Source organism: Channa argus, chromosome 23 (assembly GCF_033026475.1).
Source record: "Channa argus isolate prfri chromosome 23, Channa argus male v1.0, whole genome shotgun sequence".
NCBI classification, from domain to species: Eukaryota; Metazoa; Chordata; class Actinopteri; order Anabantiformes; family Channidae; genus Channa; species Channa argus.
This window is the reverse complement of record NC_090219.1, coordinates 1,487,381-1,504,784: the sequence shown is the minus strand read 5'-3', so window position 1 is coordinate 1,504,784 and position 17,404 is coordinate 1,487,381. Positions and strand designations below refer to the sequence as shown.

Sequence of the window (17,404 nt, the reverse complement as noted above, 5' to 3'; positions counted from 1 at the left end):
ATACTTTTGACTTCTCCCCCTGCCTGTGATACCCTGTGGACAAGAACTTGCTTAATAACCACTTGCCAAGAATAGCAATAGATTAGGTATTGATTCCAACATGGATGCCTTCTATTTTTCACACTACACACCCAATCAGAATTATATAATTGCTCTGTCCAGATCGAAAATATTGATCACTTTGTCTAGTTGTTTGTATCCTTAATGAGCAGCTGTATTTTCGGAGAAGTGTCCTGTCTTTCTTACACTATTTTCTTTTTTCATTGATTGCTGTAGAACTGCCATCATGAAGAGGTGTTACACTATACTTGGTCACTAATTGTATAGTAGGTGTGCACAAATCTTAAACACACTTCCTTTCAACTAATTAATACCTAACATTCAGGGTGTTGGTTTAAAAAAGTGACACTGCTGAATTAAATACACGCAGAAGGACTCATCACAACAATCAATTGCTGTTTGAATGGATCAAGTACTTCTGACATATCCTCTCTCTTAATTATCCCCCTGAACAAGACATATGAATGCCAATTTGTCAGTTTGTACTGAGAAGTAGAACTTAAGAAATTAAGGATCCAGCTCTATTTAATGTTGATCCAATGGAGTTCACTCTTTGTCTTTATTTCTAAAATATCTAAAATGATTCATGACACTAACATTTAAAATTATGAGAAGTGCAGATCTATGGTAAACCAGATCCAAGCCTCCCTGGTCACACTAAGAAGACACGGCATGAAGAACAGCCAGGAATAGTGCCAATGTCAAGTAGATAATATTTTTTTATTTTGATTGAACTTCCCTCATGTAAAGCAACCAGCTAACTGGGCTCTGTCTGTGCCTGCTTGGGTTTCTCCTGGATAACCAGGTTTTGTCCCACTGTCCTAAGGCATGCGTGTTTATTGGTGAATCTAAATTGTTAACTCTATGTGTGTCCCTATGATCAGTTTTTAAACATTTACAATGATATAAGAATCGTTGTCTCTCTAATCATTGTTAAATATTTTTTATGCCCTTAAATTTTTTTCTATACATTCTTCCTCTATACATATAGAGCCGCAAGACAATCTTCACTTTTCCAACAGTACATGCTCCACCTGAGCTCCACATGTTGCACATGTCAAACGTTTGTTTGACAGGCAAACATCAAACTGATACAGAGTTTTTATTGTATATTTGAAACAGTGTGTGCAAATTTGTAATGTGTTGAAGTTAGATTCTGGTTCTCTGAAAGAAGTGAAGGATGAAAGAATATAATTCATGCTGCTGAATTCAGTCCTGTGAAATCTCTATTCATTTACCCATTGAAAAGTGCAATCTAATTTTTTATTAATAATTTAAGCTTTAGTTCCGGGGTTATTTTGGTGTCTTTGATCAGGACTGTGACATGCTGCCAACTGCTCTTATCCTCATTTACAAAGCTTAATCAAACTCTATTATCCCCTGTGCAGCATGGATTATCTAGACACACCACATGGGCGACTGTGGCACAGGAAGGTAGAGCAGTCGTCCACCACCGAAGTGTCCTTGAGCAAGACACTGAACCCCAACTTAGTTGCTCCCAGTGAGTGTTGGTCAGCTGCATAGCAGCTCCCCCATAGGTGTGTGAGTGTGTGTGTGATTGTGAGTGTAAATGGGTAAATAAGAAGCAGCGTAAAGCGCTTCCAGTGCCAATAGGTAGAAAAGCGCTATATCAGTGCAGACCAATTACCATATACATTTATTACAGTAACTTGTTGTGGACCTAATGCTCTACATATTTTCACTGTGAATTGAGGGTTATAGGCAAATGTTTTCCTTTCATTTGCCTTTTGTTATTTAAATACCAACCAGCAGTTTTAGAGCAGCATTTTATTTGTACCTTTATTTGAGTTCCAGAAACTCTACCACTATGACTAAACTCTAAATTATAGGAACAAGAGGAAAGCAGAGACAGAGGGTGATACATAAAGGTCAAAATAAACAAGAAAAGCTGAAAAGGGATTCAGATGTAATTACATGACTCAGCTCAATGAAGCTTGTGTGTGTGTGTGTGTGTGTGTGTGTGTGTGTGTGGGTGTGTGTGTGTGTTTGTATGTGCACGCATATGTGAGAGAGTGCACAGGTATGTGTGTGTGGGCTGATGTGTTTTTGAGGGTGTGGGGGTGAATGGGTTGAATGCAACCAGAATGAACTGGTTTGGGAGACAAAGGGGCCAGAGTGCTTAGAGGAGGTGAACACGCAGGAGACCCAGGACACAGGAGAGAGAGAGAGATAGAACTTTTTCCCTTTGCTACGACTGCCCGGTACACAAGTAAGTACTCTCTTCATTTCAGCTCGTTCTTTTGCATTAAACTTTTTGACTAGTACTTAATTAGAAATGACAAGTGGGATATTTTCTGAAAACCATTATGTTAAAAAAAACTTCTGAAGTTGTTACATGAAACTTAATGTGGTTTTCAATACATTCAAATTATGTGTCTTTCTTTTGTTTCACAGTTATATAAATTCCTATGTTGTACATTCTTCAATTTCTGGTTCTCCAACCCCTTTAGTTCAGTGGTTATTATCTGTTTTTATTGTCTTTGTGTAATGATCCCATTTCCTGTGCCAAATCCCAGCTCTTCTCCCACAAAAACTCTATGTAAAACTTGTAGCATGTGACGTATGCATGACTTTTTTGTGTGTGTTGCACTCACATTGTATTAGAATATGTGTGTGTGTGCATGTACAGGTATGTTTTATTGTTTGTCCACAAATAAAAAAATATATGTTTTTGCTTCCTGCTTACACAAGTAACTTTGTTATGTCATGCTGTAAGTTTTTTCAGTATTTCTAGTGTGGTTGGGACATTTAAAAAAATGATTGGCCTAAATAATCCGAATCACCATAATTTTATCAGAGATCGTGCAACTCTGGCTTATTTCAGACTGCTGTACAAAGTTAGATCAATTAATATATTAGTAATACATATGTTAGAAAATTTCCAAACAGGCATTTTGGAATAAAAAATATCTAACCTAGTGCAGCGGTGTGTCTGGCTGGCAGGTTTTTAATCATTTTTGGACAACAACAGAGATGAACAAGTTAATCTGGGTTGTCCTTTGAAGGACACTAACATGGGTAGAAACAAGTCACTGACTAAAAAAATGAACAAAGTTATCTTTTAATGAAGTTCTTTGAATCTTAAATTATATATTTTCTATTATTCTGGGAACTTACATGCACTCTAACCCTTACCGGATCTATTGTGCTTGGATTTAGTGTCAGATAATTGACATCCACAACCAGCTGGATTGCACTCAGAGCAACAGCCTTTCACTAATCTTATGAAGTCCTCCCAAAGCGATTTTCCACATAGTGACAAATTCATTATGAAACAGGCCTAAATGTCATACTTGCTTTTTGTCTGTATTTTTTTAAAATCAATATTAAAGGCAGGAATAGCTTAATAAAGATGTTGTTCAGTGATTCTTTGCCTTTAAAACAAGCTGTCTGATCTGAAGCATTGTTTGTACCGTCTGTTTGTCCCAGCTACGACAGTTAAGGATAAGATATATTACAAGGGAATGCATTAGGTCAGTAAGTGCATACCAATGTGTGTGTGTGTGTGTGTGTGTGTGTGTGTGTGTGTGTGTGTGTGAGAGAGAGAGAGAAAGAGAAGTAGAGAAGAGAGGTGGAGTAGACATGCAGAAATGAGCAGGGTTTAGAAAATTATATACTATCAGTTTGGACTTTTCTGCTGACAGTTTGGGCAACAGAAAGGACTTATGAGCAGCAATTAAAAGTAGGAGAGTTAACTTTGCATTAGTTTAAAAGTGCACTAAAATGTACTCTACATTCTATTCTAGATAGTGCCCTCATCTTAGAGAAACAAGGTCTTTATTTGTTTTTAAAGTATCTACAGTAGCCAGTATTGTCTGTTTTTTGGAGTTTTTATAATTACAGTTTAAAACGTGAACTCTTCGTCCATGTTGTCTTGGTTTAATCAATGTTAGTTTACTGACAAGGCCAGATCAACCACTTTGCCTAAAAGCCAGTGACTCAACTCAAGATCTGATAATGTAGCCGGACTGACCTCAGGCCCGTATAATGTCAGTAGGTGAGAGCATAATGAATCAGGGGTCACTCATACTTGCTCAGGGCATCTGAGTGGATATAGATGGAATGTGAGCAGCTGGTGACTCCATTAGTCCAGGATGTGAGAGAGAACAGAACTACCCTGTTAGTGGCCAGGCCAACATGATCGCAGTGTTGTTATACATATCAAGTATGTTTAAACAAGACAAGACATGTTCCAGATGCTGTCACAATCTCAGAGGCAGTGGGGGTATGAGGCTGAGGTTTGGGTTATGGGGCAGTCAGACACAGAGAGTAGAAAACTATTGTGCTTTTACAGGGTGACCTAGTAAAATTCGTCACTATTGTCCATTTTTAGATAAATGAAATCAGGTCTATATGGAACCAATGTGGAAAGGGCAGTGAATTCTGCTGAACAAGACTTTTTGCCTTTGTACGTAAATCCAACCAAATGCTTATGTCTGCACAGTTGTTATCCAGAGTGTTTGAATCCAGAGTGAGGACAAAAAGTAGTGTTATGGTGGCCACCCTTTGGGTACCATTGTAAAAGACATCACATGCCATTTTGGTGCCAGTCACCAAAGGAGTGCAATTTTAATAAATGCATGTGAGTTGTAAGAGAGTGTGGGGACAAATATGGCTGTTTAGGTTGCAATATTTGTCACCAGTCCAACTCAATAATAAAACCACCAAGCGGTATTAATATTGTGGCTGACTGTAATTGTTCCTCACAAATAATATTTGGCTAATAGAAAGCAATGACACCCTAACCAAATGAAAACTTTACATGTTAAATTAATAGTCATTAGCTTCGTCATTTTAACCAGTGAATGAAGCGACCAGGCTGGTTATAAATGAAAAGCCACTATAGCTTAATGTTGTGTGTATGCAGGCATTTAAACATTTTTTGCAAATTCATTTGAGCATCTACATTCAAAGTCACTGAATTGTTTAGACACTCCAGTTTTCACCAAGCCGAATGTTAAGCCCAGCAGTGGAGGAGAGCAACATTGTAACACCTGCAGAATGAATCATATTTTGATTGAGTTAATTGTAGCCTCTGTATAAAATACCCCTAATGGCCCCAGTACTGGCTCAGGATAACTCTAGAGTTTAGACTGTTTTATATAATGGCATCTGTATTAGTGAACTTAATTGGTGGAAGCATTTTTGAAAGATAACAACACAGCTCTTGTGGAGCAACATCACAAGCATTTTAAATGTATTTATTTATTGCACATTCTGGGGTCACTGTTCATAATGGCTAGTCATGAAATGTTGTGGGGAGTTGAATAAGCCACTCTGACAGCAGACAGATGTTACTGTAGGAGATTATATATACATATATATGTGTGTGTGTGTGTGTTACTGTTTATCATCATTGTACTTTCTCTTCTTTACACTTTGTATTCTATTTGGCTGGCAAGCTGTGTCCAAAGGCATTTAGCAATTAACAATAAACTATTGATATATTGAATGCTAATTTGCAATAGCAAATTGTTGAATTGTTGAAATATATTGCAGTTCTGCATTATTTTTATCACAACTTGCAGTTGTGCTTTTCAGGCAATGCTTTAGGTTGCAGTTACACAAATAAATTGGAGCTGCCAGTGAAGAAAGCATAACTGAAAAAAACTGAAGCTTATTTGTTCCATCAGATGGATGAGAGATGGATGACATGTCCTGTGTAAACAGGGTGTTATTTGCACATGACACTGGGATGTGTGTGTATGTACTGTCTCCCTAATTATCGGTCTCAACTCCTTCCTCTGTCTCTCTAGCCTGTCCAGCTCTCCGTCTCTGCTATAGTTAGTAGGTCACACAGGGTCCAATGAAAAGTCATTTCTGCTCAGCTGCTTTTCAAAATCCCTAATTACAGAGTCACCACCGTTACACCCACATGCACACACAAACACACATTCACCACCTCCTAAGCCCTCATTCCCAACCTCCTTAACTTCTGATAACTTGGACAGAATCCAAAACTGGCCTTTTTCAAAGCACACTTGGCATTTCTGATTAAAAAATAAAAACACCAGAAACATGAACATGCCAACTGAACGTCAACTCTACAGAATTACCAGTGTAAGGTTATTTGTTCTAATCCTAGTTCTCCACTGCAGACAGAGCCCTTTCTAACCTAACTATGGCAACATTTAGGAGGATCTTCTGTAATGGGAGACACGGACAAAAATTGATGCCAGCAATCACCCACGTCTCTTCGGAGAGAAACTACAGGATCAGACCATCATGCAGTATCCTTGAAAACCATTGTGCACAATGCATACATTTTAAAGGTGCATTCAGACTGAACACAACTTGAATTTTTACCTTGTCCTTTTTGTACAAATCTGACCACTAGAGTTGTTATAAGTGTGTGTAGTAGTAATGGTAGCAGTAAAGGTTGCACAAAAAACGGTACACTAAATTCTGATACCTTATTGATGCAGAATAATATAAAACAATATACTGCTCCACTGAATTAAGACAATTTCTTTATAATTTCAGAGCTGTTGTATTGCTTAGTGTATAGTTTGATGTACCCCAATAAACATGCACAGACTGGACTGTAGAATCTTCTGTTGTCTTCCATCTGGTAAATGAAAAAAATCTAGCAAGAAAGATGTGATTTGGGTCTTTGACATACAGGCTGCATTTAACCATGGGCAGGAAAAGTTGAGTGTGTGTATGAGAACTTGTATCAGGAGCAGCTGATTTGGGTTGTGTCACTGCTGTGTTAAGCCCTGAGGAAAAAATGTGCAAGTATAAACACTAGTTAAGGTTGTAATCACGGCCAGTTATGAGACAAAGGACCCCTGGGCACAGACAGATAAAACTCAACTCCACCAACCCTAGGAAACCCCCACCTCAAGGTCCCCCAGACTAAAAAAGTGTCTTTTTGGTTGTTTTTCACTCCTTTGGGACAGGTCCTATTCGTGTTGTGTGTCTTTTTGGTAATTTCTTATCCATTTGTGGTGATGCTTTTATCTATCTTTGTTTGTCATGTGTTTGCTATTGGCCAATTCAAAATTACTTTATTTAAATATTTATTTATTTCATCTCAAAGCAGTTGTAAACACGAGAACACATTCTCCATTACTTTGCTTCCAAAGTAACTATGTTCCTTTGTTTCTCTGACACACTAATTCCACTACAAATAAGTTTTCATAATGTCCTATCACCACCACCCCAAAATATAAAAATATTTCCATGTTCATAAGAGAGTAAGAATGTGATTTTAGATTTTCATTTTATTTATTTATTTCCTTTTGTGTAATATGCCAGATGGACCTTGAAGGACTGAGGGAGATTGTTAGAGTAGAAACAGTAAAATGCCCCTTAGGGACTTTAGAGTGTTTCTGCTGCCTGGGGTGGTTCATTGTATAGTTCCAGTATTGCATATTCCAAAATGATAAAAATAACTTAACAAACAGTCAGACATGAGTCCCTCATCTTATTTTTATAATCTATGGGCAACATGATTGACAACAAATACAATTAAAAGGCTGTTTAAAATCATAATTATTTATATAATAAAGTATATTATGTGATCTATCATTTATTCTGATGTGTTTAAGATTTACTTGATCAATGATCAAAGTCTAAGTAAGAAAAAAGGCTTTGAGGTATTATTTAATTTAGTTCAGAACTGAAGACTGTTTGTGTGTGATTTTGATTGACAGAGCTGCTAATGTAAGCGAACAATCAAACCAGAGAAAGTTGACATGGCCTTAATAAAATAAGTTCGGTCATTTTCTGAATTAATTGTATTTTTAACAGTTGCCATACAGACACTAAAACCAACAGTGAAGACCTCCAAATATGAGTAATGTCCATCAATCTGCAGTAGTTGAGTTTTGGAGAAGTGGAGCTTTTGGGTCAACATTTGTTGAAAATACCTTGACCATGTCTTTTGCAATAAAGAAACATGACACAAATAAATGAAACTGTGTTAATCGTCAACACAATCCAAGTTTTTACTCAGTGGCACCTAGACTTGCTTAAAGTTCTTTAAGATGTTTTGCAGCTCATTCAGAAGTCTTCATAAGTTCTGATTGACTAGTGTGGAGTCCTTGTTGAAATCACGCATTGTTCATTGTATCCCAGTATCCCAGGATTCAAACACTGTTGTCTAAATTTAGGGGTAGCATATTTTGAAGGACAAGGTCTACTCTTAGCGATCAAAGAATGTCTTGGGCTGTAAAGGAAGGCTTCGTTGCCAGGTGGTTACAAGGGGAAAGTTGGACCATCTGTTGGCTGCATTGGAAGGAGCTTCTAAAATGCTACAGCCCTGTTCCTGATGCTGCGAAGCAGTAGGCCTTTAAGTGCAGCCTTTAAAAGATGTGGCCCACCCAGAGGTGTCTCTGGGTCCTCACCCAAAGGTGTGAACAGTTGGTAAACTGCCTAGGGAAGGATGCAAAGATTGCATTGTAAGTGGGTCATAATTGATGTTGTAGATTACATCCTCTGTTATGTGAATTCCAGTTTCATGTAGGGGCTGTCTAACAGCACAATATGAGGAAAATCGATAATATTGTTCACTATCACATTCATGACAATATTTGCTATAAATAAAAAAAATATGAAGTTAGTTATACTGTTCATTTTCTGCTAACACACATGTCCTTTTGGTGAAGGGAGGGGGCTGATTGTGTGGAAACTGCTGGACTAACTGAGACCATGTCAACATTAGGCCACATATATTCTAAAATGACCACGTCAATAAACATCCCCACCAGGTTGTTTCTACATTCACCTTTGTCCACATTTAAATGCTGATAGCTACTGAGTGTTCATTGAAGACTGACAACCAAGCCAGCTTCAGAAGACTAGTGAAAAAGAAACTGTACAGTGTTTCCTGTTCCACTCTGCACATTGTGTATATTGAGCTAACTACAAAACTGTCCAGACAAAGACATATGGCTGCTTTTAGGAGTATGGATGAACCGTCAAAATTTTGAGAGATAATTTTGAGAGATAACCCAAATTAACATAGTTTGAAGATATATGTGGTAAATTAGGCAGAACAGTTAAGCATACATGATTAGACAACAAGCCTAGTATGTATTATATGGACGTGATGACACTGGAAACATGAAATGTGCAGGATGACACTGCAAACAAAATCCTTGATGTGATAGTTTTTAATTGGTCACTACACTCTTGGGTGTTTAACACACTTACAGTGACATAAACGCATGAGCCCTGTGGTGTGGTCACAGGGTGTTTCTCGATCACTGGCTTTGCTGAGACTGAGATTGTGTATTATGGCTAAAGGACCTGTAACAGTTCTCTCTCTGCTTGTTTCTACTTCTCTTTTCGTCTGTTCAGTTTGACACTTTCTACTTTTTGTACACAATAATCCAATAATTTGTCCTTACAGTCTATATGCCTTCGCATTCTCAGAATTCTTTCTTTCTTGGTTCCACAAAGCAAAGGCTTCAGGTCCAGCAGTTGCCAACTCCCAAGCTTTTGGTGTGAGACACCCATTCTTAGGCTCTATCTCTAGCCTTCACACTCTACAATCAAATGTCACACCAAGTGAAAAGTGGCAGCAGCACCACACAATGAAGATACATGTCCACAAAGATCCAGTATACAGTAGCCTGCTATCAGCAGGACCCAGAAGGCCCAAGGGAGAGGGAATCTGCTTTTTGTCTCAAGCCTGCTTGTATTTTTTTTCTATTCTCTTGACTCAGTAGTGATATTCTTATGTTAAGCCATTCAACATGGCACAGCTCAGGTGTATACATAAAAAATTCAATATGCAATATAATTGGGTGAATTAATCATTATGCACTGAACATGTTATAGGCACTATTTATATTGTATGTATTGTGTAGCCTGGCTTACCAGCAAACACCATCCTCATCCTCATCATCAGCTGCAGCAGCAGCAAAGAAGCAAACTATGACCCACATAGGATGCTGTTATAAATGCCACTTGAAGAAAAAAATCCTTATTTATATTTAATGAAAGTGGTGCACAGGTTATGAATTTGGGCTTGAAAAGTTGGTAATTGCACAGCGGAATGTGTTTTTCTTCTTCCCCATTCTGTTTTGAGTAGCAGCTAGGTTTGCACTAAACCTACTCAAACTGACAGCTAAAAAACATAAGAAGCATAGGAGAGAAGTGATTTGAAAAAATCCAGATCAGCTAATTTTTTCTCCTAATAGAACGCTAGGAAGGCTTAAAAGCCTGCTTAGACCATAGGGCAGCTATAAAGTTTGAAAAATCAGATGATAGTGTTGTTGTTGTTGTTGCTCATGTGAAAAATATGAAGTGATTGCATTACTTATCCTCTGGCATGTGTCGTGCATTTGTAATAATAATTATTGATTATATTTATATTTTTTTATTTATTATATTTTTATCCTCAGCACATAAGAATGAGATCTTCACGATGATTTCAACCCTATTGTCATAAATTGGTTTTTATTCCCCCTTGCTGCTGCTTTGGTTCATCCTGGAAAAACCTCAGAGTGATTTTCCTCATTGGAGGCTACAGTAGGGCTTTTCAACTCTAGTCCCTGGACAAGCTCTTAGAACAGCAGTGTATAATTGTAGCCTGGATGATGTGTGAAACTTCATCATGCTCCATCACCTTTGCTTGCACTGTATAAAGAGACTGGAAACAATACAGTAAAATGGTTTGTCTGAGCTTTTCACACTAAAACTGTAAATAGGAGGTTTAGAAATATATTCTTTGATGAAACAAATATATATAATGAAAACAGATTACAGCATTTAACTATTGCTCATACTTGACCTTGGAAAAAAATATTTGGCATCATATTCACTAACTTTTTTATGTGGAGCTCTGACATGTTTTCTTTTTCAGTTGTCTTTTTTAGTTTTTTAGTTGAGTCAGTCTAAAAAAATAGTTTATGTAGAGAATAACAAGAAAACCTCATCAGTGAAACTTTGGGATGATAAGGTCGGTCTGATCCTGCTGGCTATTAATGATAGTTTAGAACATCTGAAAAGCTTAAAGTCTTCAAGATAAAAGAGTTTTCTGGATGGAAAATGGGTTTGACATTCATCTTCTGGTGGTGTCTTCTCCCATCTGATTATAGGATCCTCTCTTGAAGTATGGTTTGCAGCAAACCTAATGTTTTCCAGCAACAAACCCAAAAGCCTCAATTTAACTACAAACATTTTCATATAGAGCGTATTGCTATTGGCTACACGTGCAGTATATGACTCTGACTTTTCAAAACTGTTGATCGATGCCTGTAGTTGCATCATTTTTTAAAACGTCTCTGATGTGCTTTTCTGATCCCTTTTTTATGCTTCAGGCTGATATCTTGTTTCTTATAAAGAGCAAAGTACACGCGTGTCTGTGCCGAGTGGGAGGGTATCTGGTGGTGGATGAAATGTTTGCATGCCTTCCCAGTCAAGCTACTGTACTGAAAAAAGGAAGGATGTGGCCAGACTGGCCGCATGTGCATTGCAGTTTATACCATCTCCATGCCAAAAAAAAAGGAATTATACTGTATTTTCCACAGACTGGATCCAATTACTCATAATTTTAAAAAGCAGAGTAGACCAGAAATGATACTCCATAAATAAAGCGCATACTGATGGTAGATCAGGCATATTTTTGATAAATGGACCTAATATGGGGTTAGGTCTAATAAACTTGGGTTAAGCGTCATCAGTTAATAGTTTCAGTGTTATGTCACCCTATATATGAGCGTATTTAATGCTGATGTTTCCACTGCTGTGTGTTTTTAAAGGATGAGGGCTGCCCTGCTGCTGCTGCTGTTAGTCACCCTCATCACCATCAAAACAGTTGCTGGAGGGAAAAATAAGAAAGGTGAGATTCTCTTTTTCTGTCTCCATCTTACCTGCTCTCCTTCTAAGTTATAGTTTTTTTTTTTATAATGAAACTCATTTAGCTTCTTTATATCAAATTTTCTGTTTTTAAAAATTACTTATTCATTTAGCTGAAAATTGAGCTAAAGTGTATGTTATGTATCACATCTGCACCTTCCTTGTGTATATTCTGCTCAGATCCATGCCACCAGCAGACCTGCTGAATTGGGCAGCACACACTGGCCACCACTGGCAATGTCACTTGTCATTGTTTGGATTGCATGCTGGAATAATATTGAAACTGTGGATTTATAAAATATGTAGTTAAAAAAAAAATCTTTATTCTGCTGTCAGAGAGAGCCAAACCCTCCCAGTCTGGGTCAGATTGCACTGACTGGCACTATGGAAACTGTGTCCCTAGCAACGGAGACTGTGGACCAGGGTTGAGAGAGGTGTCATGTGACCAGCAGACCAAGATGATGAAATGTAAAGTACCTTGCATCAAGAAAAAAGTGTCTGGAGGTAAGTCTGTTTATGTGCACACACACTTACACATACTTGTAATGTAGAACTTGATTTTACCCAACTTTGGTACTTGAGATTTGATGACTAGACACTGTGCAGTTAAAATAAAGGAAGGTAAACTGTATGGAATTAATTGTATTCAGTGTCAGATAATTGGAAATTAGATTTGCTTTATTTACCAAAGCATTCAGATACTGGCTGAATGAAAACGTGTAATGCCGTGGATACTTCCAAAGCAACTATAGTATAACAAATGATACAACTCGCTGCATAAATGCACATGAAGTCAATAATACAGTTTGTGTTGTCACTATAAGTAACGATTCAACTAATTAATTTAGTTTTAAATTAAAGTATTTTATCACTGTGCACTTTATTTTATATAGTTATTTTATTTCACAGTGATCTGCAAAGTTTTATATATGCATCATTATATGATTTTGTAATTATTACATGAATTACTGAATTCTTAAATTGTAAACAGAATATCAGTGAATTCAGATTCCAATATTTCTCAAATATTGCAAAAACATTGCTGCTTTTAGGTCATTTGGATCCTGAATCCAAGCATTACGGTATATTTACAGACTAGTTTGACTGAACTGAGAAATTCTGAATTTATCTGTAGTGTTAATGGGGAGTTGTATAAAAACGGTTTATACAGTTTATACATATGAAACATAATCATATGTGCTTTATCACATCAAGGTGTCCCAAACAGTAAAACAATTAAAGTGCTTACAAATAGTGAAACTGATGAGTCAGTCACATGACAAAAGGGGTTTTGTTACACTTTACAGATGACAGGGAGAGCAGATTATGATGTGGAGGATGACATTAATAGTTTCCAAACAAGCGGATGTTTTGTGAAAAAAACATACAAATGGGCCCCTGCACAAAGACAGTTTAGGGGTGACTGTGGCGCATGTCTGGTCACATGTCGAAGTGTCCTTGAGCAAGACACTGAACCCCAACTTAGTTGCTCCCGGACAGCTGCACAGATCGGTGAATGAGAAGCAGTGTAAAGCGCTTTGAGTGCCAAAAAGGTATAAAAGCGCTATATAAGTCCCTCAACCCTCCTATAGCCTATGGGGCCCACTGTCTCAATATGGGCGGATCTAGGGTTTAATTTGTGCGGGCAGTCTGGGTGTATGACCCAGAGTAGCAAAAAACAACCTTCAACTCTGAACCACTCTGGGTGCTGGGCTGGAGGCCGGTGACAACGGCAGAACCCCTGCGAGGGCCTGACAGGAGGCTGGGGTGGAGGCCAGCAGCGGGAGGAAAACCCATCAGGGGGCACAGGAAGCCGGCGTTGAAGAAGGCGGACAGGCGGACTCTCACACAGGTTCAGGAGCAGCAGGAGTGCCAACAGAAACAGGAGCTGGAGCAGGGGAGATGAAGATCACTTCTGCAACAAGCAGAGCATCCACAGACCTGGGCGCTGGCTGCAGGACTGGAGAACTGGACCCGCGATGGCCAGCTTGGGGACAGTTACAGATGGGGCGTTGACCTGGCCATTCCCCAGGCAGAACAGAGGTGGCGGCGGCGGCCGTGCTGGGAACAGAAGCAGGTGGGCCGTTGGTCGAGCCCAGAGAAGGGTAACCCAATTAAGCCTCACACCTAAGGTTGGACAGCATCTCCAATTATGGGTTGAAAAAGGTTGAATTCCCATTCAACCTTTGAATGGGTCTCAACCTAGAAGGGTCTCACAGGTGAGGTGAGATGTGTGATGCTTGGCAGACCCTGGTTGTGCAACTGGTACGTCAGCTGGTTCAGGAACAGACTGTTCAGGCTCTGAAGTAGACAGAGAACCAAGGGCTGGTGACACGCCAGCGAGCGGGGGCTGGAACAGCAGTTTCAGCCTCATCTGCTTTGTGCCGAAGAGCAGGAACCGGTGTAGGAACAAGGCAAAACAGAAAGGGAGGCCTGGACTAGTTGGTGAACAGCATGGTGGTGGTGATTACTTGAGGTGGGGGCCTGAGCTGCGATCAGGATCTGAGTTTTGGTCTGAAGCTTAGACTTATTTTTGTGTCTGGAACCCAGACAATGGGAAGAAATAGCTAACACTGAAATAGCTAACACTCCCTAACACTGTGGCTGGTAACTTAGCCAACGCTTAAAGGCCTCAGTGGCCTCCATGGGCGGAACGTCTTGCATGTCTCAGGGTCCTACAGTGGCCAGTTTGTAATGTCACGGATTTGTAGGGACAACGGGGGAGAAAGCACAACTGAAAATCCGTCTACAAGGAAGACAGGAAAACACAAGCAGTAAAGGTAACGACTAAATAAACAGTAAAACATTAACTTAAACACGGAGGAGGGAAGATAAACTAAATTGTAACAGTGCTGGCTATATAACTATAACTATAGTATAACTATAACTAAGGTAATCGAACAGGAAAAACAAATAGCAAACTAAGGATAAAACACAGACTGACAGATGGGGAAAACAAGTAACCAAACATCAGTTCAAAACAGCAGAAACACAGTCCAAATATGGGGAACAAGCAGAACAGACAAACAGTATTCCAAACAAGGAAAAGATGGACACCACGTTGGCGCTTGCTGTGCAGGAGCATGCAACATAACAACAAAGGAACAGACTGCAGGGTTTAAAAGGACAGGGGAGCAGGTGAAAATAATCAGGGGCTGATGACACTAAAGACAGGAAGTAGGCTGAGGGGCTACAAAATACAACCTGGAGACAAGAATTAAAGCTGGGAAAAACTGGGGCAAACTGAACACAGGGAACAGAATCATGACAATTTAGTGATAAAATGTGAAATAAAAGACAAAACAAAGCAGCATTAGCTCACTGCTTATGCACTACTGTGGCTTACCACAGAGTTTATAAAAACTCAATCAGGGTTGTGGCTGAAAAGAAGTTACAAATGGTACAGGCATTGTTAATACTGTAGTTTGTTTTCATGAACTTCTCTCGTAACAGCCACTCAAGTGGTCTCTCTTACTACTTTGAAGCAATTGTAGTGCATGTGTTTATGTTTGGATTTTCTGTGTTTACCATTAAAAAAGTTTTTCAAGCATAAACATTTTAAAAACGGAGACACACTTTTTAAAAATACACAATGAGTAGTTTTATCTTTTTCTTTCTGTCTCTTTTAGGCTGTAAGTATCGATTTGGTAGATGGGGAGAGTGTGATCCAAACTCTCAAATACAGACCAAAACAGGGACATTGAAGAAGGATTTGAAGAATGCGGGGTGTGAGCAAACTGTTGTTCACTCCAGACTGTGTGTTCAAAGCCATGACAAAAAAAGCAGGAGAAAAAACAAAGGTTAGACTCAACTTTACTGCTGGACATTTCTTTGTATCAAAAACAGACTGTGATGGATCTTGCTCTTTAACAGGCATCATTGAATTCACTGAATGCTCTCCAAGTTTCTCTAGGTTTCTTTTCATATCGAACAAGCCAGCCACCCCAGAACCAGCTATCAGGTCATCCTGCTAGTCTTACTAGCAGGTAACAAAAAGGCAAAGCACAGCTGAGGCATTTTTGTTTGGGAAGTGACCCAAAGATTACAATGATACTGCCCTGGCTAATGTGAAATTTCTTACAGATATTACTGACCTCAGAAGATGACCTCTAATGCTTTTGATGAAGCTGTCCAATGCCACTACGTCCCTACATCTAACCCTCATGTTTGTTTGCCAAACCCCAATCAAAGAGCTAAGACCCAGCATTGCTGAGTATTCATGGGAAAAGTACTGTGTTACTGGCTACCATTTGGACACCATGTTGGTGCTTGGTGCCAAAATGGATGCCATGTCAACAGACAGAATGCTGTGGCATTCTTTCAACAAACAGTTCTGTGTGTTGTATATGAAACAGTAGAAATAATGACCTCAATCAGTCCTCAAAGTTGGGGGACATGTTGCCTCTGCCAAGTAGACCTGTTTGTTAGTAGACCATCCATAGTCTAGTCTATAAATAAACCTCATGCTAGACATCTTTCTATCATGAAGATGATCCCATCGATATAAAGAAAATCGACACGCATTTGAATGTTACGTTCCAGTTTAAATACAGACTGGTTTCTGTGCATGATTGGTATAAGTAATATCAGTGCCTATCTCTGTCTCTTTTTTAGGAAAGAAAAGAAAAGGCAAAGGCAACTAGAAACATGCTATAGAGAAGAGTCTCTAGAGTCACCAAGAGTTGTCTCAATCAGCCAACTGGGCAATATGTCCTCTGATATCTGGACATTGGCCTCAACCTATTTTCTCTACGCTTTCTCATTTATGACTTTTATTTGAAACAGGTCTACACTTGTAGATCAAATTGCATGTGTAATATTAGCTTTATAATTTTATTGCATTTCTTTCTCTTTGAATATTGTATGAATACTTTCTGTGCAATTGCCCCACCGCTTTTCAAGCTTTATAATGGCCATTCTGTTATCCTGTTTCTATTTTATTTTGTTTATTAAAATTTAAGAATGCACTCTCACATTGTCTTTTTTGTATTATTTCAGATTTTAAATGTCTTTATTGTGTTTCAGTCAGTAAATAATTCAAAACCTTCAGCCTGTCTTTGTTCTTTCTCTGATCATGGATGATAAACTTAAGAAGGTTGAATAGCCAAAACACAAACCTAAAATTGTGTCTTTCTTGTCATTGAGTCACTAGTGTTGTCACTGACAGCATGCTGCTGTCCCAGGGTTTACAGTCCTCATGTTTTTGATGAAAACCCATTCTGAACTGTGCCTGTGTGCCTTGACCTTCTTGACCATGACCGAAATAAAGCTCCAAATTGCAAGGAATAGCACAGAGGTATTTTTTTGCAGTACTCGGTGAGAGGATGACATGTCTCGGCATGTGTCACTGGAGAAACCTCATGCACATTTCACCCTCTACATACTAAAAAAATAAATGCAAATGTACAAAATACACTGTTTCTGGCATGTAAATTGAAACAATAAAGGGACATTTTAATTTAATTGTGCATTATTAAAGTGAGGGATGTTTTTTTAAAAATGCAGTAACAAA

The 17,404-nt window shown here is 38.7% G+C and overlaps 1 protein-coding gene across 1 annotated transcript; it reads left to right on the top strand.

Annotated features, from left to right (window-relative positions):
• Positions 1-2,134: 2,134 nt before the first annotated feature.
• LOC137108622 (midkine-A-like) lies at positions 2,135-16,662 on the top strand. The gene is made up of 5 exons (XM_067493440.1): positions 2,135-2,290; positions 11,796-11,875; positions 12,229-12,396; positions 15,522-15,692; positions 16,507-16,662. Exons 2-5 carry the CDS (start codon positions 11,797-11,799, stop codon positions 16,533-16,535), a joined length of 447 nt encoding a protein of 148 aa, XP_067349541.1. The 5' UTR covers positions 2,135-2,290; position 11,796; the 3' UTR covers positions 16,536-16,662.
• Positions 16,663-17,404: the final 742 nt, after the last annotated feature.

Excerpts from the sequence above, each read along its gene's own strand:
- LOC137108622 (XM_067493440.1), top strand. The coding sequence starts at position 11,797 with ATGAGGGCTGCCCTGCTGCTGCTGCTGTTAGTCACCCTCATCACCATC. Across the intron at positions 11,876-12,228 it reads TGGAGGGAAAAATAAGAAAG|AGAGAGCCAAACCCTCCCAG; the intron begins GTGAGATTCTCT and ends TTCTGCTGTCAG. Across the intron at positions 12,397-15,521 it reads CAAGAAAAAAGTGTCTGGAG|GCTGTAAGTATCGATTTGGT; the intron begins GTAAGTCTGTTT and ends TGTCTCTTTTAG.